The sequence below is a fragment of the Atractosteus spatula genome, chromosome 2, assembly GCF_055471065.1.
Source record: "Atractosteus spatula isolate fAtrSpa1 chromosome 2, fAtrSpa1.hap1, whole genome shotgun sequence".
In the NCBI taxonomy this organism is placed as follows: domain Eukaryota; kingdom Metazoa; phylum Chordata; class Actinopteri; order Semionotiformes; family Lepisosteidae; genus Atractosteus; species Atractosteus spatula.
This window is the reverse complement of record NC_142707.1, coordinates 46861319-46883530: the sequence shown is the minus strand read 5'-3', so window position 1 is coordinate 46883530 and position 22212 is coordinate 46861319. Positions and strand designations below refer to the sequence as shown.

General features: G+C 36.5%; 2 protein-coding genes and 1 long non-coding RNA gene across 3 annotated transcripts; 2 read left to right on the top strand and 1 right to left on the bottom strand.

Annotated features, from left to right (window-relative positions):
• Positions 1-2282: 2282 nt before the first annotated feature.
• calhm6 (calcium homeostasis modulator family member 6) lies at positions 2283-5725 on the top strand. Its single transcript, XM_088939868.1, has 2 exons — positions 2283-2997; positions 4725-5725. The coding sequence occupies exons 1-2, from the start codon at positions 2458-2460 to the stop codon at positions 5142-5144; spliced, it is 960 nt and encodes a 319-aa protein (XP_088795994.1). The 5' UTR covers positions 2283-2457; the 3' UTR covers positions 5145-5725.
• LOC148839765 (uncharacterized) lies at positions 4755-11417 on the bottom strand. Its single transcript, XR_016094686.1, has 4 exons — positions 11349-11417; positions 9039-9275; positions 7710-7771; positions 4755-4825 (listed from the first exon to the last, which is right to left on the bottom strand). It is a non-coding gene; the product is annotated as an uncharacterized LOC148839765 (long non-coding RNA).
• A 2287-nt stretch (positions 11418-13704) lies between these two features.
• Positions 13705-18140, top strand: LOC148839764 (calcium homeostasis modulator protein 5-like). Its single transcript, XM_088909718.1, has 2 exons — positions 13705-14385; positions 17491-18140. The coding sequence occupies exons 1-2, from the start codon at positions 13843-13845 to the stop codon at positions 17878-17880; spliced, it is 933 nt and encodes a 310-aa protein (XP_088765844.1). The 5' UTR covers positions 13705-13842; the 3' UTR covers positions 17881-18140.
• Positions 18141-22212: the final 4072 nt, after the last annotated feature.

Sequence of the window (22212 nt, the reverse complement as noted above, 5' to 3'; positions counted from 1 at the left end):
CTCAAAACTCTGCAGTAAGTGGCACTGCATACAATGACACTGTCAAAGATGAAAACAAAAGCCTGCAGAAAGTGAAGAATTTAACTAGTTAATTAAATATGTTGATCTGTGTTGATGATAACTAGTAAATTAGTTATAGAGAAATAGATGAAAGACTTCTCCGAGCTACAGTAGATTGCACAAATGAACAATAGCTGTGAGCAGAATTGTCACAACAATGTTTAAATTCTATGTTGTCACACTGGATGATTCCAGCAATGTGTGTTGTGAAGAATGTATCACATAAAGTAAATGAGAAAATAATGCAGTGCATGAGTTGGTTTCACAGTTCATTTTTTGTAGGTGTACAGATGATTCTTGCAAACACAACAAATGTATGTCTCAAAGTACAGTATGTCTCAAAGTGTACCATATCACAGAAGTTCAATTTGAGTTTTTGCTATTATGCAATTATCACAATGTCCTGTTTTGATCAAGATTTGCTTGACGACTTACTCATATTGTAATCACACTCTGTACTACACTGATGACTTGACAAAGGTTAATTATAGTTTGTTGAAATGATTTTTTTGTGTTATTCTACAATGGGATATGATCTAGTAGGTTGGGATTTAGGAGACACGTCTTTAGGATCAAAGAGTTGTGGGAGTCTGGAGCAAGGTTCCCTCTCATGTAGTTGAAGCCAATACTTTGGATTCCTTCAAGAACAGCTGGATGAGGTCCTTGGAATAATAAACTACTCAGTACAAACTAGCCAGATGGGCCAAATGGCCTCCTCTCATTTGTAACTTTTCTTATGTTCTAATGTGCAGAACCCACAGAGAAAACAGTGAAAGTTTGATTGAGAGGAAAAAGGTTAAATGTTTTAACTGTCTCAATGCTTTAAACAGTATATGCACTGTGAAATGCATGCAAAGCTTGCATTATGCATACTAATTTATACCTGAGATTGAAAAATTATCACTCTTAATATGTTCACTGATTACAAGTATTATATAATATACAGTATGTGCTCATATTTCAATTTATATTTCCAGCTACTGTAACTACTGACAACCAGCTAAGTAGTAGTTTTTATTCCTATATATTCCTATATTGAACATTCTTACTGTATTAAAAGATATGAGAGACAATAAAGGTTAAATTTCAAAGTACTTTTTTTAGTGGATGAAGAATTGCAGTTTGTACTCATCTGTGTGCTGCTGACCATAGACAATGGGCTCTACCATTGTGGTCGTCAATGCTTCAAGGCTAATATGCTATTGCTATAAACCTGTTGCCGTGCAAATTGATTACTTATCTTTATAAACTTCACTGCCATGTTTGTATGTATTTCATCACTTGTACAATGTAATTGGTTAATATCGTTGGTTACATTATTTCATGTTATAAGCAAAATATACTGTTCTTTGCGCTAAAGACTCTTGACCTGACACTTCAATTTGCATCTGAGATCTTCTCTGAACTGAAACTGAACCAGAGTTTTTTTTTCTCACAGATTGAAGTTTCGGGTAGTAGTATATTGTGGCTACACACAGAAAATCTGATTTGCAAAGAAAATGTGGTTGGGCTGACCCCTGTTGAATATGATGGAAAGTGACCAGTGTTTTTATGCAGATAGTGTACTTGTTTTAGAATGTACTAAATTTATATATATATGTAGTCTGGTATTAAGTACAGTAATTGTGGTATTCTCAAACAAAGCCTGAATTTTCGAAAAATTCCAAAAACAAATCGTATGACAAACAGAATATTGACTGATAATGGAAAAAAAAACCTAATGAAAATAGTTTCATAGCATCAAAAACACATGGCTAGTCATTAGCTCCTTGCAATTAAAGGAGCTAGTTAAGTGAAATGGCAAACTCTTGTTTGTAAACCTCTGCTTATGTTTATTCTTATGAACTTTCCTCATAAACCCTTTAAAGTTGAATATAAAACCCATGTAATTTACTTCCTACAGTATGTAGAATTACCAACTCATGTCATTTACTTCCTATGTAGAAATACCACGAGGATATCTCGAATTTAAAGTACAGTATCTCGTAATAGGCCTGCCTAGTAAATCCTTGCTGGTGATAATCTACCAGAATTTGTTCTTTTTCTGATGTTTTTTTTTTTGTTGTTGTTGGTGGTGGTAGGAAGATGTCTTCGTTTTCATTAGTTGCTTTAAAACTGAAATTACATTCGACCAAATTATTTGAAAACATAAAACATAAATAGTAAACATAAAATGTAAACGTTTGCAAATTAACAGAACCATTTTGTAGAGGGGAAAAAAACACATTTTGCAATCAATTCATATTTAGATGTTGCTTCGCGGTTGGGCTAAATTTCAACTGTGATTCAGGAAGTGAAAGTTGACTAGTAAAAGCAAAAGGGAAAAAATCACCACCATCATCAGTAAAACATGAGTGAAGTTGCACCTTATTTTTGACGTGTACGTGCGAGTGGAAGATGGATAAATTTAAAACGGTTCTGAATATTTTCCAAAAACAGCAAGCGACCTTCAGTTTTGGGGCAGTTGCTTTGCTGACAGCAGGTGGGGAGCAGATATTTTCTACTGTTGTTTTCAGATGCCCGTGCAGTTCAATGAACTTCACCTACGGCAATGTTTTTCTTACAGTTCCCGCTCTCGTTTTGCTCTTACTGGGATACATGCTAAGTAACAAGACTTGGAAATTGTTTACTGGAGCCTGTACCAATAATTCCAAAGTATGTCGAAAAGAAAAGCTGTGTTCCTGTATTAAAGTGATCACACAAATAACTTTAAATGCAGTGGTAGCGCCTGCCAGTTGGATTGCGGTTGCTCTTCTAAACGGCAGCTACTATGAGTGTGCCATGACAGGCTTCAATAGTACATTATACAAAAAGCAAGTCTGTGTCGGAAAATCGGAGGTTTGTCTTAAGGATCTCCACAAGCTTCCTTGCGGAAAATCTTCGATGTCGCCGTTTGACAGTGAAGATGTATTACTGATCATACGAGCGCAGTCACAGGTAGGAAACTCTCTTTCAAAGTTTACCATGTAAATAAATCACTTTTTAAATTAAATGCGAAGCAGAACCAAGTGACTTCCTCTGTACCTGGCGAAATACTTTCATGAACTTCCATTGTACGGTTCAATGTAACTTCCTCTAGCTTCAGGGTTATTACTGTATACATATTATACATATTAAGTATTACTGTCCCAGAATAGTTATAAATGGTTTTCATTTTGTTTATTTGGTTGCTTTATAGTGCTAAACTGTTACTTTTTTCAGTAATAATGTATTTGGAGATATTAATAACATTATTTGTGTTAGTTGTAATTTTTTCTCTGCAAATTCTACTGTATTCTGCTTTTGTGAAAAAGTATCAATTTGTGAAAAGGTTTATGCATTCTGTCTTCTGAGTTAGAGCTGCATCATTTTGGAATTACCAAACTAGTATGGAAGTTCCAAACTTTCACAATTTAATGGAAATGAGTGTTAAAATACAGAAGTAAAACTGGGATATACCATACTGTAAATGTGTGATACAGAAGGTGAAAGTAGGTTGTGGTATGAACTTCCCAGAACGTCCCAGAAACTACAGAAATATATTTTAAAAAACAATTGAAAACCCTTTACAAGAACACAAAAACTATAACAAAAACAGTGAATCAGATTATACTGTAGTTCTGTGCGACATGAAGAGATTTGATGACTATATGTTTTTATGCTAATCATTATTAAAACTGAGTGTCTCACCATCTCTTTATCAAACGTGATTCCATACAAAATGCCACATGCTCATTGTTGGGTTTTATTGAATGTTAAAACAGCAAAGGAGGGGACAATGCCCCCACAAGAGTAATTAAGATCACCTGGTTGTTCCTGGCATTTTTGAACTGTCTGTGAGAGAAGATGCGCAGATAATGAGATTTATTATCTGAACTATCTGAACTGAACTAGTTCAGGTAACCAAGGGTACCAGTTCTGGGAGGAACAGGAACAGATCCATTATATTCAGACTGTAGTGGCTACAGCATGATCAGTTCCAGGAAGAAATGGCCCACATGTCAACATGAAATCGATTAGCATGTTTGGTGTCTTTTCAGGGGTAAAATGACAGATGAAAGATAAAATTACCATGTTCTTGTTGTCATGTAGCATCTGGAATGGGGCCAGAGAAAGTGGTGGAATATTATTTTCACCGATGAATGTTGTTTTGCCCTTTACAGACGTGACAGGGGACATGGTTGTGGGCACTAAGCTAACAATTGGATTGGTGAATCCAGCTTGTGGGTTGGTGGAAGTGTGAAGATGTGGGGTGAATCTCCTTTAACATAAAAATGATTGTTATGCAGATTGAAGGCAACATTACTGAGTAATCAGTGATACAGTGACAAAGTCATTGATACAAGAGCAAGCTATCTGGCCAGATCTTGAGGTTTCAGTTTTCTCAGTTTTTGTACAAACCTCACTTGAGGTTTTTTCAGTTTTTGTACAAACATTTTCTGTGAATTGGTTTTATGTCCATGTTTAAAATGTTGTTTTCTTTAGACGAGAGAATTGCATTTCTTTTGTGCATTTGTACTTAATAAGTTTGCAGTTATCAGGGCTTTTTTATTGATGTCACACTTAGTCAGTGAATGTTTTATTGTGGGAATGTGTTTGGGGTTCCTACAGTATTTAAAAAAGAAACAAAGTCAACTGCATCTCACAAAATCCTAGCTGATATATGAACTTGTGATTTGTTGTAGATGCTGGGTTGGCTGGTGATAACCTCCATCGCTGCCTTGGCGCTTTTGCTGACGTGTGTGGCCCGGTGTCGATCTCCTGTCAGCTACCTGCAGTTAATGTTCTGGAGGGCATATACAAAAAGCGAGAATGACCTGTTTGAGAGCGCTACCAACGAACACGCAAAGAAGCTAGCTGAACGAAATCTGAGCAGCTTTTTTGAATTAAAGCAACCCACTCCGATTGTGACACCTGACAACAAGGCCTGGGAAAAAGTCTCAGGCCTTTATAAATTTAGAAATACTGATCACTACTACAGTATCCTACATAAATATGTAGAAACTTGTAAAGATGTTAACAGAGTATCAGTGAAATCTGAAAGTGGAGGTTTTGGAAATCCTTCAGTTCTCAGCTTTGTGGATGATGGAAAAGCCATGTTTTAAGATGCAATTAATTATGATCCTGTGAAGTTTTGTATCAGAAGCTGCAGCTTTCAATAATCTAATTTTGTTTTACTGTAGGATCTTGTAAACAACAACTTAGATAAAAACACAATGTGTGCCTTGTTGTATGTACAAAGTTTTATCATTAAACAATGTTCATCTTATATTTTTTTACAATAACAATCCATAACACAGAAAAAAATATACTTAAAGCAATATATAGGAATAAAGGAATTGTATAATTTGTGAAGGAAGTTGTCACTTACATTTAAATCCAAATACTATATAGATGTAAGTTTGTGATTTTACTCATGTGAGTGATCCATTGATTGTCTGCAGAACTATGCAAGCTAGAGAGTCCCATGTCAGGTTGTGAGGTTATTTAGAGTGTTTTCTGAAGTTACCCATGAATCAGAAGCCTTTCATTGAGACAGACCTACTGTAGAACTTAGGATTGCCCGAGAGAGTTGTAATGGTTGCATTCATATCTGAGCCACAGTTAACGAACCTCTTCCCTTGGAGTGAAAGGTACAATTAGGTACAATTTTATTAGCATATTTAAAATAAATTAATAAACAAAATGGCTTATGTCATTGAGTGAGCTTTTCATTTACTGTAATTGTCAGAGTTTCCACGCATCCACGCACTCGCCGCCGCATTCCAACGCGCTCTCTCCACCCCAATTAACCTATTATCCAACTACTGTTCCCCTTCTGTTCTACTTAAACCTTTCCACCTCGCCTCTCCATGCTCACTATTGAGTTCTATTCACCCGAGCTATCCCTTTCATCGCCTGCTTGTTTTGCTACCTTTTGGATAATTAATACTGCCTTCCCACCGACTATGGACCTGCCTTATGAATTGGACTTGGAAATCTCTCCCGACTCTTGGTTAACGAATACTGCCTTCCCACTGACTATGGACCTGCCTCTCCGATTGGATTTGGTTTTCCGACTCAGCCCCCTGGATAACAGATCTTGGCCCTCCTTCCTGACCACGGTACTGCTATACGATTTGGACTTCGGTAACTCTCACTCCTGCCCCGCACAGGGTCCTACACTACACATCGTGACAGTAATAAGGTAATAAGAGCCATTCTGCTTGAAAATAAATTATCCCAATGGATTTTTATATAGTACAGTAACGCCTTACTTACCTACAGTAAATTGTATTGTTTATTGGTAAACTCTATTGTAATAACACAAAGTATTACTTTACATATACCTGTAAATGACCATGTGCAAATGTGGTTAAACACTGAGGTGTCCAGCATGATCCATCCACTTTTCTGAGTGAAAGAGTTTTTTGCCAACTCAGGAAGGTGCCTAGCCCCTTGTCACACAACATGGTGGGTTGCGAAACAATGCCTTTGCTAACAGTGAGATGTTATTAATGATCAGAGACCAGGACATTCAAATACCTCCTTCACAGATGAGAACATGTGCCACACTGAAGACATAAGTAGGGAAGACAGATTCATTAGCCTGCTGCCTTTGCGAACTTTGCATTTTCTTGGCTACCATGAAAATCATTGTACGTGGATAGTCCAAGACTTTCGGGGACTGAAGCAACTCACAGATGTGCACACATCCGTCTGTTGGCTACGCTAGCCGGCAGAAAGCCACAAGCTCCTGACCGCACACATGAGCATTTACAGTGCTCGCTAAAGAAGGTGCTGAAACACTGGCGGCATCATCTGTAGTGAAGTGATGAAGAAGCCTTGGATTCAGGAGTTAAACATGAATGAATGGGTGCTGTGATGCCAACAGATGCCTGAACTGGTATGTACAGGATATCAAAGACGATGTCACTCACGTTGTGCCTCAAACTGTTTGATCAGATGTTTGGTTGCAATGTGCATTTTACACATTTTCAAAACAAAATCTCTTTTGCCTTTATAGTATGGTCTCGGCATTTGTGAATTTAACACTCACACATTAGCTTATTCAATATTCAGTCTGGTAGACAGGGTCTTGGGTGAAAAAAGAGCAGAGCAGGATGAAATCGAGCAAATTACTTGTCAATAATAATTTATCATATATATTTAAATTAATTGTAATTATAGAGATTGTGATCATACATTGGAAAATGAATGACATGAGCACAATCAGAATGATTTATATGGTTGAAGGCATACAGCTGCTGGCTTTGCTTCTATGAATACACTATCATGCCTAATCTCCATTATTATTAAACAACAAATATTGGGGACTGAAGAAATAGAATTTCAGTGGAAAAAATCATTGATAAATTAGAGACCAAAGGTACAGTATGATATGTGTTTACATACAGTAACCAAATAAAAGTATCTGTGTATGTATTTGGTGTAATCCCATTTTTGCTACAGATAGACCTGTATTATGAATGTGGGCGATGGCTCATGATTACTATGTACCTGCAAAAGCGTAATCCAGACTAAATTACAGTTCATATAAACGTTGATGTTTAATTTGAAAAACATCTCAAGAATCCAAAAACAGAATTCTTACAGATTTATTCATTCTTTCTTTCCAGTCATACCTGTTTGACTTTCACGTTAGTGAAATTAAAAAAAAAAACACTTACTGTAAATGAGCGCAGTCATGGGGATTTCCTGTCTGTCAAGTACTTCCCTTTCTGTTTTCTCTCTGTGAAGTAACGTGACAACTTTTTCAGTGTGGCATTATCATAATAGTATCAAAGTGAACAGAAATTATTTTAACAGGCTACAAATATGATACAAATATAAACAGAAGATTGTTTTGCAAGTTGTTTTTTTTATCTGTCATATGATTTTGAATAATGTACTGTACCATACTGGGACTTATACTGTATTTAAGTTTTAAGTTTTAAGTATATTAAGATTACTCTTGTAATCCTTTCCACTTAAGAGATCAAGTAAAGATGAATCAACCTGAAAATTAAGAAGTCACCTTCTTCAATTTTTTTATAACTTGCAGGTTCTGAAATGGAATGTTTGTGGTTTCTCGTGCACTGACCATTTCCTGTTTAATTATTTTCAAGGATGCCAATATGAAGACTGTTCAAAGAATGTATAGAATGCAATGAAAATGGGGTTGAAATAAATAGTAATGCAAAAAGTTTGAGTACTTTTAGTGTGACATTTCTATGCTGCACTCACAAGTGCACTTTAACCTTGTGTAGTACACTCAAAACACTCATCTAAACGAAAACGGGGCGTTGATTTTGGCATAGAATTTATAATGCTACTTGTACAGTCAAAATACTCCCTTAAAATATATAATATATGTTCTAACCACTCCCATATTTACTACCCACTACAACAGGTTGCATGAAATTGAAAGAATTTGTGTTCCCTTTTAGAGTAATCACTGGAATTACAATTCTATTTTCCTACATGACTTCGAATAAATTCTAACTGCATATTTTGTATATCAAAATACAATGATATTTGTAAAAATTATAATTATGTAGCATAATTAAATAAACCAGCATAGTTTTAAAGATACTGCGATGTTTAACCTTTTATGAACAAAACCATGTAGTATTTTATTACAGTATATTTACATATTCAAAGCAAACGCCCAGATCCTAATTTACCAAAGTAACAGGCAAAAAATAATACTTCTGTATTAAAAAAAACTTTTCCCATGTATTTATACATTTACTTGTTGCAAAACATGTTTTTACTAAAATAATTAACTATGATATTTACAAAAAGTCCATCATGCTTCTTATAAAATGTGTTTTAAAATGTTAGAATCAATTATCCATGTCAAATTACACTTGACTGGTGTCAACACACCCATGATTTTCTATAAACCCCCTTGCTGCTGTGTTTTGCCACACACCATATTTGGGAATCATTGTTTTTGACAAGTTTATTAATTAAACCAGAACTAACTGATGATATACTTGGCCTAAAATAGATACCTGTGGCACACAACAATCTCCCCTGCTTCTCTGCTAGAGCCTGAACTCCTTTGCTGTCTGTCTTTCAAGAACATGGCTTGTCAGTAGCAGGGAATTCCAAGTTCATTAGCTGGTTATTATTTGACTTCTCCATTAAACTCTGGGCTTTTTATCTGATTGGATCCTCCACATGTGAAGGTCAGTAGATCCTATCCTTTAGCAAGACAATACGCGATGCTGAAGTTGTTCTCCTTTTACCTGAAGGAGCAGGGAAAGAAATCACCAGTCAGAACGTTCATACCTCATGCACAAACAGTCCTGTGTATACAGAGTTTCAGGGTATTGTTTCAGCAAAAGAAAACCATCCAAAACCAATTCCTTTTCCTCTCCAGCGTATTGTTTGGCATTTAATGCTTAAATGTAGAGAGAATTAAATCATTGGTACAATTAATGTGTACATAAATTAAATTACCTGTATGTCTTCGATAATTAGAACGTGGATTTTTTTGCTAAAATGTTAGAGAACAAAATTCATATGCATTTCTGTTTAGCATAGATCGTTAAATAACAAAAAGTATGCTACAGGATATTTAACAATATTTTTGTTCTTGCACTTTTGTAATGTTGTTTAATGAAGTTTCTTATTCCAGACTATGTTTTGCCTTGTCACAAGCATGGTATCTGCATTACAATCAAAACTGAGAATAACGGAAAGAGAACTGGACAATGTGCAAGACATACAGTAGGCCTGTTTTGGGAAAGTAATCTTCACAGAGCCCCCTAGGGCCAAAATGTAGATATTTACTTTTGTGACCTAATCATTAAATGAAAAAAATATTGTGAAGGAGTGCCTCTTGCTACTGTATACAGTAGGTCTGTGAAGGCAAATCAATTTTGATTATAATTGTAAAATTCTCTGTAATGTTCATTAATTGTTCAATAATAAAAATATTTTAATGAACAGCTAATTAAGTTGTGAATTGCTAATTTAGTTTCCTTGCTGAAACAATCCTTGCATTTTAGTGAATTAATTTGTGTCACTTCAAGCAGGTATTGTAAGGGATAAAAGTTTTTGAGCTGTCAGAAATAGGATGTTTTGAAATTATTGTGTTAATTTAGGGAAGTCTGGAGTAAGAAGCCATAGGCACAGAATATTGGGGAAAAATTGCTTTTGGTTATAAAACTAACATACTGATCTAGACTGAGACTGAAGACATACAAGGAGAGAGAAGAGAGTTCTAGAACAAGCACTCACAATATCATCCTCCTTTAACCTGGAAAACCACTTAATATCCATGTCTGCTTTTTAATGTACTGAAAAATATCCTAACATTCTGTATATTTCATGAACAATACAAAAATATGGAATGGGTTGAGTCCACCTACAGTATGGCTTTCTAATACACAATGTAATTGATTTAAACTGTATACTAAGAAATAATACCATACCATTTCAATCCAATGTGAATGCTCTAATGCAATCTTTTACAAAATCTAGAAAATCCAGCCATATTGCGCTTACAGTGTATAAGCTATTTGCAGTCTTTAGTGATAAGAATAATATTACTGTTACTCAGCATGGAAAATCATAAAAAACCTCTCATGTTTCTTCAGAGTTGCATTTCTATGCATTAGGAAAAGTCAAATTGAATCAAGATCAATACTACAGGAGAGGCAGACATGAGCGCATTAATGTTTCTCATGCAGGATGGTAGGATGATGAGAGGAAGTATGGAGACACCATTATAATTTTTCTAACTTTGTCCAATGTGTATTCTTTTTTAAAATTAGAAGTGAGCCCAAGATTGGTACCTCAATGTGTTCCTAACATGGACATCACCAATACCATTTTAATGGTATTTAGTGGTAAGCTTTATTCCTCTGAATAAAATGCATACATTTATAAAATGAGATTAATATCAATAATTTTCTGACAAAAATATTTGTACATGTATGTCATTGAAATGTAGATTGTTTTGCAAAAATGTAAGAGAATAAAATTCATATGCATTTCTATTTAGCATAGTTTTAAAACTAACAAAAAATGCTACAGAGCATTTAATAATCGTTAGTTCAGAATATATGAAAACCTTTGTCTGTTCCTTCATATGGGTAAGACTGTATGGAAATTATTTTTGTTCTCATACTTAAGTGTTGTTTAATGAAAGTAAAGGTTCTCATCAACATTTCTTATCAATAACATTTTCAAGGTACTCATTCAGTGGTAAATTATCCCACATTACACACTAGGAAGTATACTTATTAAATCATCTGCATGAGTAAAAAATACAGACTTTTACAAACATAGATTAATGTAAAACAAAAACCTACCATCAGTAGATACATAATGTACGGCACAGCAACTCTAGATTCTGTCCTATGTTTCAAGTGTCTCTGTGAGTTCAATGAGGAATTAAAATTAGCAACAAGTTCTGCTAATCAGGAGACAGCTAGTTGGCTTGGATGGCGAACAATAACTCTGTCTTCTCTTATAATTGTTTTACAAGCTGTGCATCAGTTTACATTCCACAGGACACGAGGCACAAGGCGGAACTAATAGAACTCATATTCTCATAGATAACATTTTTTTCCACGATGCTATGAGCTCCGTTGTATCAAACCAACTACGGAACCAATCACATCTGCAACAAATTACAGTCATGATCCTACTGGATGCTCACAGGTGCCCTCGGAGATGTGGGATAACAGCCAACAGCTGCTAGCCCAGCTCTGCATGGCATGAAATGTGGATCTGCATAGCAGTTCTTTTGGCCCGAATTGTCCTACCTACTGGTATCTTTTTTATCTTTCATTAACACCCTGTAAACACTCCTGAAGTTGTATGAATTGACCCACTAGCCCAATTAAGAATGAAGCTGTCTGAATAGACCCATTAGCTAGGTTTGCTGCTGCCTTCACCAATGAATCAGAGACAAATGCATCAGTCATGCCTCATGTGAGATCCCTTAAGTGAGCATTTTCCCAACAGACAGAATACTAAAGATGACAGCTGGTCTGCTACTGCTTTAGTGCTCAGAAACTAGGAGTAACTCCTTTGAAACATAAAACTATGTAATAAACAGTATTTTTCTATGTATAGCATTAGAATTTGCATAGGAAAATACATGTCCTGTCATGTTCTCTGAGAGTGTTATTTTCTGGTGCCTGCAGTTTTTGCGAAAAGAGGAATTTTAAAAAATCATAATAGCAGCAATCCCATGGCATGATGAATTAAATGTGGCAAAACAATTGCAATCTTAATGTGCTTTAGAGGAACCAATCTGAAACATGACTCTGTGTCATGCTGGGATGGCACTGCACGCCCTGTCTAGGAGAGTCCATCTGCAAAGGAATAAAGCCTACTGTACCTCCATATGTTCTAGTCAGATGTGTTGTAGCTTAATCATCTATTAATCATAATAGTTTGCTGAAGAGGACATTAAGATGTCTTGTGGGTATTTGCCAAGGTAAAGCTCTTTATGGTAAAGACTGTTCTGTTTCTTCATGTGAGGTTTTTTTTTGCTCTAAACCCAAAACAAGCTGGGTTTTGCAGTGCACAGATGTTGTTGATAAAATTGTTTTTCTTAAGACATAAAAAGGATTGATTAAATTAGTCATAAATTACGTATGTGCCATATTAACATTTTGCACATACACAGTCTGTATCCTGTAATTCTCTATTGCGCTTGTGAGATTTGCATTTAGTAATGGAACAAAGTTACATGTCTGATAACGCAAACAAAGGTTTTGCTTCACTTTTTGCAAAGAAACTGAAACTGGTCAGAGGTCTTGTTATGGCCACTATTTTTCTTACACGTGGTTAGCAGTGGTTGTGATGTAAGGTTAACTCCAATAGTCAGAGGCTTTAGTGCCAGATTTAAGTTCCCCCTGAGCATTAAGCTACGTACAGTATGCGCCACATTTGAACAAGATGGAAGTATTTGTTTGAAAAGTTCACCCAGTTTAGATTTGGGCCTTGAGGATGAAAGATGTGCACCAGTGGTTTAGCTTATCACTTTGATAAAGTTATCCACTTGAAAATGCCCACAAAAATCACTACTGGTTATCATTTCACATAATTGACCACCTATTACAGATTATTAATTCACTTAGCCTGTTGAAGCAACTTGCATTTGTATTGTATGTGTTCTTCTATTTATTCCTCAGCTAGGAAATGCCTTTTTACATCAGTGGGATCCAGTATATTTTAAGCTTGGGCAACTTGAAGCACTATAATATCTGAAAAACATACGTAAAGTAGTCTGCCGTCTTGTACTGAGTTATATCTTCAAAATGGTACAAAAAGAATTTGGTACAAAATAATAGTTTTTGGTAACATTTAATAATAATAATCAAGTTTGAGCTATTTTTATAAAGCCTTGTTGTGTCAGAAAAATGTTTATTTAAATCTTTTACATACTGTATGCGGGTAAAATAAACTGTATGAAAAATAGCTTTCTGCTCAAGTAGCAAAATACCTGACATGATTATACTTTCATTAGAGAAAAACTACTGTAACTTACAGCTTCTAGCAGTTAAACTTGATTTTCCGGTTTCAGGTCTGATTAATCACAGACCATTTGTCTAAAATATGTATGTGCAGCCAGTGTCTAGTTCTCACTTTGAGAGAGAGGAAGAATGGGAGGAGCAATGAAAAAAAACAGAAGCAGAGCACAAAGAAAAACATTCAGTCAAGCAGCTGCACAGTTTGGGTGTCTGATAAAGGAAGTACACAGAGTTGTTGCATGTCGTGTGTGGAGTTGGCTTCTGTGCATTTTGATTTCCGTCTGAACAGTGTGCGAACCTTAATATTATTATCTTCAACATGGATGCCTTTCAATCTGTGCTGCGGTTTGTAATTAATCAGAAATCTACAATAGGATACAGTTTCATGGCTATCTTGACAATTGGGGGAGAGCGTATCTTTTCTATGGTTTCTTTCCAGTGTCCGTGCAACAGAAGCCAAAATTTTTTCTATGGCCTGACTTTCCTTCTAAGCCCAGCTTTTGTTTTATTAGTTCTTGGGTACTTTTTCAGTACGAGAATGTGGAGGCTCTTCACTGGGTGTTGCCTCAACCCTCTGAAACTGTGTCCCAGAGGCAACTGCTTGGGCTGTGTGAAAGTCTTCATCCGAATCTCCGTGGGGGCTTGTGTGGCTCCTGTAATGTGGCTTTCCGTGGCTCTGCTGAACGGGACATTCTATGAATGTGCGGTGAGTGGTCTGGAATCCAATGAAGTAGTCAACCTTTTCTGTAAGAATAAAACGTACAGATGCAAGATGGAGCTGCCGCGAGTACCCTGTGGGAAATCGAACCTGCCCAAAGAAGACAATCAGGATCTTTTGCTGATGCTGCGTGCACAATCTCAGGTAAGGGGGGGGAGGGGGATAAAAAGTACAAACGAGAAAACAAAGCTGTGCTGGTTTTCAATGAATAAAGAATATTTGTCTATGATTATAGCAATTTTCTTAAATACAGTAAATTCAGATTCACAGCAATATTGGCATGCTTTGATAAAATGGTCAAGAGATGTTGGTCCTGGGAGCCAATGTGTCTTGTAAATTCCACTGCAGCTTAATTCCATATGACTTAATTATATAAATTATTTCTTTCATGAGTGCAAACAACAGCCTTTCTATGTCTCTGATTGCTAATGGTCTCCTCCCCATAAAAGTTTAAGAAGACGACTGTCTTTTATTGATATCCAGAAAGTGTCAGGCCTATATTAGAAACAAGACTATAAAGATAAGCAGTGTGTCTGACAAGACAGAAATTGCACATGCAGTAAGAAGTATTTCATTTATTATTTAGATGAAACTGTGGGGGGGGGGGAGTTAGTAAATGCTTGTAAAGTGCAAATGCTCCAATGGTGTTTCTGTTATCAGTGTTGACTTCTCGTGTTCTTAATTGCCTTTATTTCTTTGGTCAGTTAATTAAAAATATATTTTTATTCAAGTTTTAAGATAAGCATTTAAAAGGTCATGTGAATTATTTTCACGGACATGTGGAGAATTAAGCAGAATCTAGTCAGTGTGCTGTAGGATGTGTCCAGAATGTAATCAGTGTGCTGTAGGATGTGTCTTTGAGCCCTGCCTGGCAGCTGGTCAATATTCTTTCCACTGATCCAGCACAGCAAAGTCCTTTCTTCCTGTGGTTACTAAAAGCAATGCAAAATTCATGTTCTGTTTAAGGTCTTACTAATACTTTGTATAATTATAATATAACATATTTTGATTACAGCTTAATGTTTTAGAGGAAGAACCTATTGAGAACCTTACATTTACATTACATAACCATTCATAGTCCATTATATCTAAAAGATGCTTCATTCCTTACTGTTGGTTTACAGCCATTTTATCTCTCTCTTAGCCTTTCTAACATCTTGTGCTTGCAGTTCATCATGCATTTAACCTGGCTTTTGGTCTTTGTCCCATATAGTGCTTGTTTTCTCCTGATATATGCTGTATATTTATGAATTACTCTGTGTAATCATTTAGGCCACTGCTTGTTGCTTTACTTTTGGAATGAATTAGTTCTATGCCTCAAGCAAATTATTTTTAAATGCTGCTATTCATTCCCATTGATTCAATTTTATCCCCTAATCAATATGGGAATTATGTCTTATCCCTTTACTGCTGTTTCAATTAAATGTTTCAATTTACTCCATAGTTGCCTGCTAGTATAACTGCAAGGGCTTGTAGCCTTTTTTTTCTTTTACCTGTGAGAAATGAATGACTTGGCCCTATGATGGATATATTGTTTTGTGTATTTATTCTTTTTGCATCTACGTGGGAACATTTTCTCTCCCAATTCTCCTCCCTTTCATTTCAGATTAAATGGTTCCGAGTTTCTTGGTTGATCTTTGCCATCTTCATGTCTCTGAAGATAAGCCTGATCATAGAAGGATTGGGGAGCATTATGAACAGTTACAGGAGTCACTATGGCACAGTGGTTAGCATGGCTGCCTCACAGCGCTGGGACTCTGGGCCCAATTCCAGACTTGGGAGTCTATCTGTGTGGAGTTTGTTCCCTCTCCCTCTGTTTGCATGGGTTTCTTCTGGGTGCTCTGGTTTCTATCCACCGGCAGGTTAATTGTCTTCTGGGAAAAGAGGCCCTGGTGTAAGTGTGTTTGTGTCCATCTCTGCCCTGTGATGGACTGGTGTGTTGTCCTGGAAAGAGTGTACCCTTTCTTCTACCTTGTTGGGACAGGCTCCAGCTCCCCTATAACCCCAAACTGGAATAAGTGGTTAGAAAATGAATGGAACAAAGTAGCAGTCTGCTTTAAACTTCAGGCATCTCATTTAATAAATCTTTTTTTTTCATTTATATTTTCTACTGTTTTAGATATGGCTTTTGTACAAACACATTAGTGTTGTTTCTATTGATATATAAAATAAATGAGGCATTCATGTTTTTAAAATAATTAAGATTTGTGGAATTAAATTCTACATCCTTTCATTCAAATTTAAATTCCAATCTTTATCATTGAGACTAGTTTTGTGGTTTATCAGCAATTGTCAATTTAATTCAAAATTGACCCCTACACTGCTTTTACAGATAAGGTTAAGGCAAGCATAAAGATCAATATCAATATCAGCTGCTAGGTTATCACCGCCCTTGACTGAACCAGATGGAAGAAGACTATCTGAGAAGCTAGTCCAGCACTTTGAGACACAAAGTTGTCAGAATAAAGAAGCAAAGTGAAAACATTGAGCAGAGCTCATCTTGACTGGGCACCATAAGATAGCTAATAAAGGCAAACTGAATTCAATTGAAAGGTCTTTGGAGTACTAATAGTTTCTCAGCCCCAAATAACTTATCCTGTCTTTTAATATATAATTGTCTCTTATGTGTGAAGGCAAGAGATGCCCCGTCCTTACACGAGGAGAACCAATCACTTGGACAGATTATGCGTGTGGTCTAATTATGTTAGCATACATACAATTTGAAATACTAGGCTCAATATCTGATATCTGTATTAAAAAAAAGGAGGCCATTATCCTCGATTCAAAGGTAAAAGCAAATTTTGAGACATAGTAAAGAAGAATGAGCATTATCACCCTCCTCCATATGCTCTCTGCACATGGTGTTCCAAATGTGTAAACAGTATCATCCTAAAAAAGCTCTTGATGTACAGTGCAGAAATATTATATAGCACATTCGTTTGTACCTACTTTTGTCAGGGATCTTGTACCAGGGAGCAGTGGGGAGCCGGAGTCTATGCTGCAAGCAATGGCTGCATGGCAGGTTACACATCGGACAGGTCGCAAGTCCATCACAGGGCACACAAACAAACATGAAACACAAGGAGAACACACAAACTCCACACAGAGAGCACCCCAAGTTCAGAATTCAAAGAATTGAACCCAGGGCCTCAGCAACAAAATGGACAATGCTAAACACAGGGTCACTCTGCCACCAATAATAATAATAATAATAATAATAATAATAATAAACTATTGTTGTGTTGTCAGATTCTAGGGTGGTGTATCATTATTTGTGCTGCAACGGCCGGATTGATTGGTATCTGCTGTAAGAACTGTCGATCTCAAGTGAGCTACCTACAGCTCACCTTCTGGAGAAGGTACATTGAGAAGGAAAAGGAACAGTTTGAACACTATGCCGAAGATTACGCAACCAAGCTGGCCAACAGAAATCTGAAGAGCTTCTTTGAAAACCGAGATCCTGAGGCATTCCCTTTCCCAGATCACACTGCCTGGGAAGAAATTTCAAAACTGTACACCTTCTCTACAAGTGAGCAGTATTACAGCACCTTGCAGAGGTATGTAGATCGTGCAGAGAGGGACAATACAGATGAAAGAAAACCAGTTTTGGCTTTTGAAGAAGGAATAGAAATGTCTTAAGGAGATGGAAGTTCCCTCTCCATAAAGCATCATAAGCCTTTTTTAATTCATTGAATGTACAGTAATTGTTAAAGACTACAGAACACAAACTCTGTTATAAAGTTCCATTATTTACAATTCAGTACTGTAATAGTATGAATTCCTGCTCTCTAAAAATATTTTTTATTTCAATTTTCTTTGTGTATTTTAATGCAATTCAAATGCAATTCTGTTTTTGACCAGAATTATTAACAAACTCTAAAATATATTTTTGTCAAACATGTATTGCCTTTCATTTTAAAAATATACTGGATCATTTTTTACAACAATTAATGCTTCAAAATATTTCCAGTGCAATTTTCACTAATATTGTACATGGTAGCCTGTTTTAAAAAAAATACTAATGTAAATCTCTTTGCACAAATACAAGCTTTTAACAATTAACTAATAACAATATGCCTTAACTAACATTTCATTTTTTTAATCAAAGACATTTTTAAACATTTTAATACAAGACCTTAGGTACTCTTAATAACATGGTACACAAAATAATACCACTCACAGTGTGCTAAAATTAATTGTGTTTCTTGTCTGGATACCCTCCAGTTGTAGAACATAAATTTAGGAAAATGAAGTCTTGTCTTTGCCACATAGGATTATCCAAGTCTTGACAATAACCAGAGTAGTTTAAGTTAGGACAACTCTTAGTGTATTCTGAGAAACAATCAATTAACTAAACACAAATCATATTGTATTCCCTTACAGTTAGCACAACTCATGTGTCTCCATTAAAGGTGTATTTATTTACTGCCAAAATCACTCTGCTTGGGCAACTACCTGTAATGGAGTCCTATATTAAGAAGTAAATGGATTTGTATACCATCCATTCCATTAGCTAGATATTATTGGTAATACGTTATTGTCCTGAAATTGTCTTGAGCCTGAATTTTAATAGTGGGTCTGCAGTTTCCTTTTATCTTTGGTATTGTATTTTACTGTTTGTAAAAAGAGAACGCTGGGATAAATGTCGAGAGCTTGCGAGGTACAGTATAGCTGACAACAGCACAAAGGAAGAGTATTTTACTACGCCTGTGGGACCAGAGTGCATGAAGGACTCGGGTGTGTAAAACTCCTCTGGGGATTATCAAAAGGCTGTGTTACAGAATCATGTAAAAACATGCTGTGTCCTGTATTTGTGGTAGGGTTTTCATAAATGGATCATTTATTACTTGAAGTGTGCAAGAAGTGATACGGAAAAAAAATAATCACTGATTCTTAAACAAAACAAAAATCCCCTTTTGTGGACAGCATTGCATGTAAAAACCTCCCCCTCTACGTACAGGTAAGAGAGCTGACATTGCAAGGCCATGGCTATACAAAATTCAAAGATTACAGTGCTTGTATTTGAAGTACTCCCTGCTTTTGCAGTTGTGTCACAGATACAAATAGGTCTGTTTGTATTCTGACATTACTTTTGGAAACTGTTTTTCAAAGTGCTTTTCTAAGATGACAGATAGAGATTAGTCAGAGGTGCCAATTCTAGGCTTGGAGGCTGACAGCATTTGAGCTGCCATCTCCAAACAAATAATTCTCCAAATGTAATGTACACTTCAAACCTAAAAAAAATGTTTAAACCAGTAATCTTCAGTTTAGCAGCAAGACATATTATCACACTAAGAAGTTATTAGAAGTTTTCTAATAATCTTTCTTTGACCTTGAGAAGATAAAAACTTAAAAGCTCAGGACTCTGTCTAAAGCACTAGGAATGCAGCTGAAAAGGACATCTCTAAAAAGCAGCACATCCTGCAACTGTGACACAAACCAGGAGAGTACTCTTCATGGCGGACGGATGCACAGGTATGAATGCCCATGTGTCCACAGACATACTGTATACTATACTACCACAACTGAGCAATGATCTTAAGCTGCAGGTCACAATCAATCATCCAAAAGATGACAAACCAATGAGGAACATGCAGGGTGTGGATACCACGCCACCTGAAAACATCACAACCAATCATCATCCGGTTCAAAAGGACAGCTTCTTTCTCTTTCCATCTTACTTTGCAATCTGACAACATCACCAATCACGGGACTGCAAGTTGTCAGATTCAGGACTTTAACTTTATTCAAGATGCCAGGCCTAGCCAGACATAACCAAATTCTGCCTACAAATCTTTCTGCAACAAAAGAAATCTTGCGAGATGCGAACTACAGTAATTGATATTTCACCTGATCAACAAAATGATTCGAGTTTAACTCTTTTTGTTGGCATTCTGAATATCACAGCATATTCAGTATAGAGGTATAGCTGGGACAAACTGAGATTTTCCCACCCGCATCACTTAAGGCCGGACCAAGTCAGACACTGTGCGTACACTGTTAGCTTTCTTGTTCTTCCAGCAGCAGCTAAACAATGCTCTTACTTCCCTCCTCTCTCTCTGCACACCAGGACACTACTAGCCTAGACCCAGTAAACCGAAGGAGATTGGACCACTGCGACGAATGCAGTCTAGGTCTGTTTTCAGTAGGAAATTCAAAACTCTTGAAATGTTTGGCCAGTGGATCTTTGAGTATAAAACTACTATTCTAAACATGTATGATAAACTCTTGATCCCAAAAGTAAATGCATATTTACTTGTCTTTGAGTGTATGAATGTGATTAACTATTTGAAACTGATATAACTTCAGAGGTAGACAATAACGAATGTTATAGTTAATATATTTTAACTGTGACATTATTAATGATTATCTCTGTAATTCCTGAGTGAATGATAAATCATCTGTATCATGGCAGATCAATTCACAAAAACAGCACATGTTGGTGCGCTATGCATGTTTTGGTGTTGTGTTTATAAATTGTGTGTTGTATATTTAGGATCTGCATGTCTAATTGCTTGTTATTGCGTTTGACTGATTTTTAGCAGTCGCCAAAGCACTCTGTCAATTTACTTTTCTCATTTCTAAATTCTTCAGTAAATTAAATCCCCTAACATCACTACAGCAGCTTGTGTGACATGTGGAGCATCCTAGAGGAGTTCCAACAGCCATATCACAGGCAGTAAACAATCAAATGGAAGCACCAATGTAAAGTCACTAAATAGGGTTGTTGGCCAACCACATGTAACCAATAAGGCCTATATGTGCCATGGCATGGAGTCTACCAGTATATGGAATTCTGCAGGAGGGATGCAACAATTGTTTCACAAGAAAGCCAATCAACTCACACCTGTTTGATGGAAGTGTATACTACTGTCTTAGAGAACATGGTGAAGGGTGATTCATCTGACCAGGTCACATTTCTCTACTGCTCAGTGGTCCACTGCCTTTGCACCTGTCCATCATTTGTATACCTAACCCTAAGCATGCTGGGATGTTATTTGCTAAATTAATGCAAAAGCCATACCTGTGTGGAAGTCCTGCTTTCAAAATGCTCAGTATCCCCCATTTTCCCAGGTGTATCCATTTGTTTCTCCATTACCTGTACATCTGTGCTAACTGCCACAGAATCTAGATGAAAATAAAATATTTAATGCACTGTAGAGGGGGCTAAATGAAGAAAAGAGCTTAAGAACTGTCAAAACCAGAAGAAAGGTTGTTATCAGTTGGAGTGGTGGACTGGTCAGAGAAAAGACAGGAAAAGTCATTTTTTATTGTGTGTAGAGAGAATTAGAGCCTGAAAGAAAAATAAAACAACTGCAAAATGAAACAAATGTAATACAAAAAACAAAATAAATAGTTTTTGATCCCAGAGCAGTTGGTGATCACTGACATGTAGGAATCCACAATGAACTTATCACTCAGGTTGATTCATTATAAGTACTTAGGTGTACACATAGAGTCTAGACAGTAACCTGTGCTGGACTACTCATGTTGAGAGTGTTTGATCCAAAGTTCAGCAGCGTTTGTATTTCCTGGGAAGACTAAGAGTGTTTGAGGTCTGACAGGAAGTAATGCTACTCATTTACCATGCTGTAATGGAGAGCATTATCAGATATGGTATTACAGTGTGGTTTGGTAATCTATCAATTCATTTAAAATCGCAAATTACCTGCCTCATCCAGACAGCTTTGAAGGTCATGGGAGTGAAACAGCATCCCTCCCTGCAGACAATCTTTGAAAAATCCGAAATCAAACAGGCTGGAAAAATTATATAAGATCCTCCCCACATCCTCAGCTCTGAATATCAACTTCTTCCTTCTGGCAAACGTTTTAGGGTTCCCACATTCACAAGACATTCCAGGCAAGTTATGGCAGGAAAGGGGGATTACTGATAAGGATTCCAGATCCCAGCTAGAACCCCCCCCCCCCCCCCCAAGGAAGGAAACCTAAAACTGACCATTAAGAGTGGTC

Coding starts and splice junctions, on each gene's coding strand:
- calhm6 (XM_088939868.1), top strand. CDS start 2,458: ATGGATAAATTTAAAACGGTTCTGAATATTTTCCAAAAACAGCAAGCG. Junction 2,998..4,724: donor TCATACGAGCGCAGTCACAG/GTAGGAAACTCT, acceptor GATTTGTTGTAG/ATGCTGGGTTGGCTGGTGAT.
- LOC148839764 (XM_088909718.1), top strand. CDS start 13,843: ATGGATGCCTTTCAATCTGTGCTGCGGTTTGTAATTAATCAGAAATCT. Junction 14,386..17,490: donor TGCTGCGTGCACAATCTCAG/GTAAGGGGGGGG, acceptor TTGTGTTGTCAG/ATTCTAGGGTGGTGTATCAT.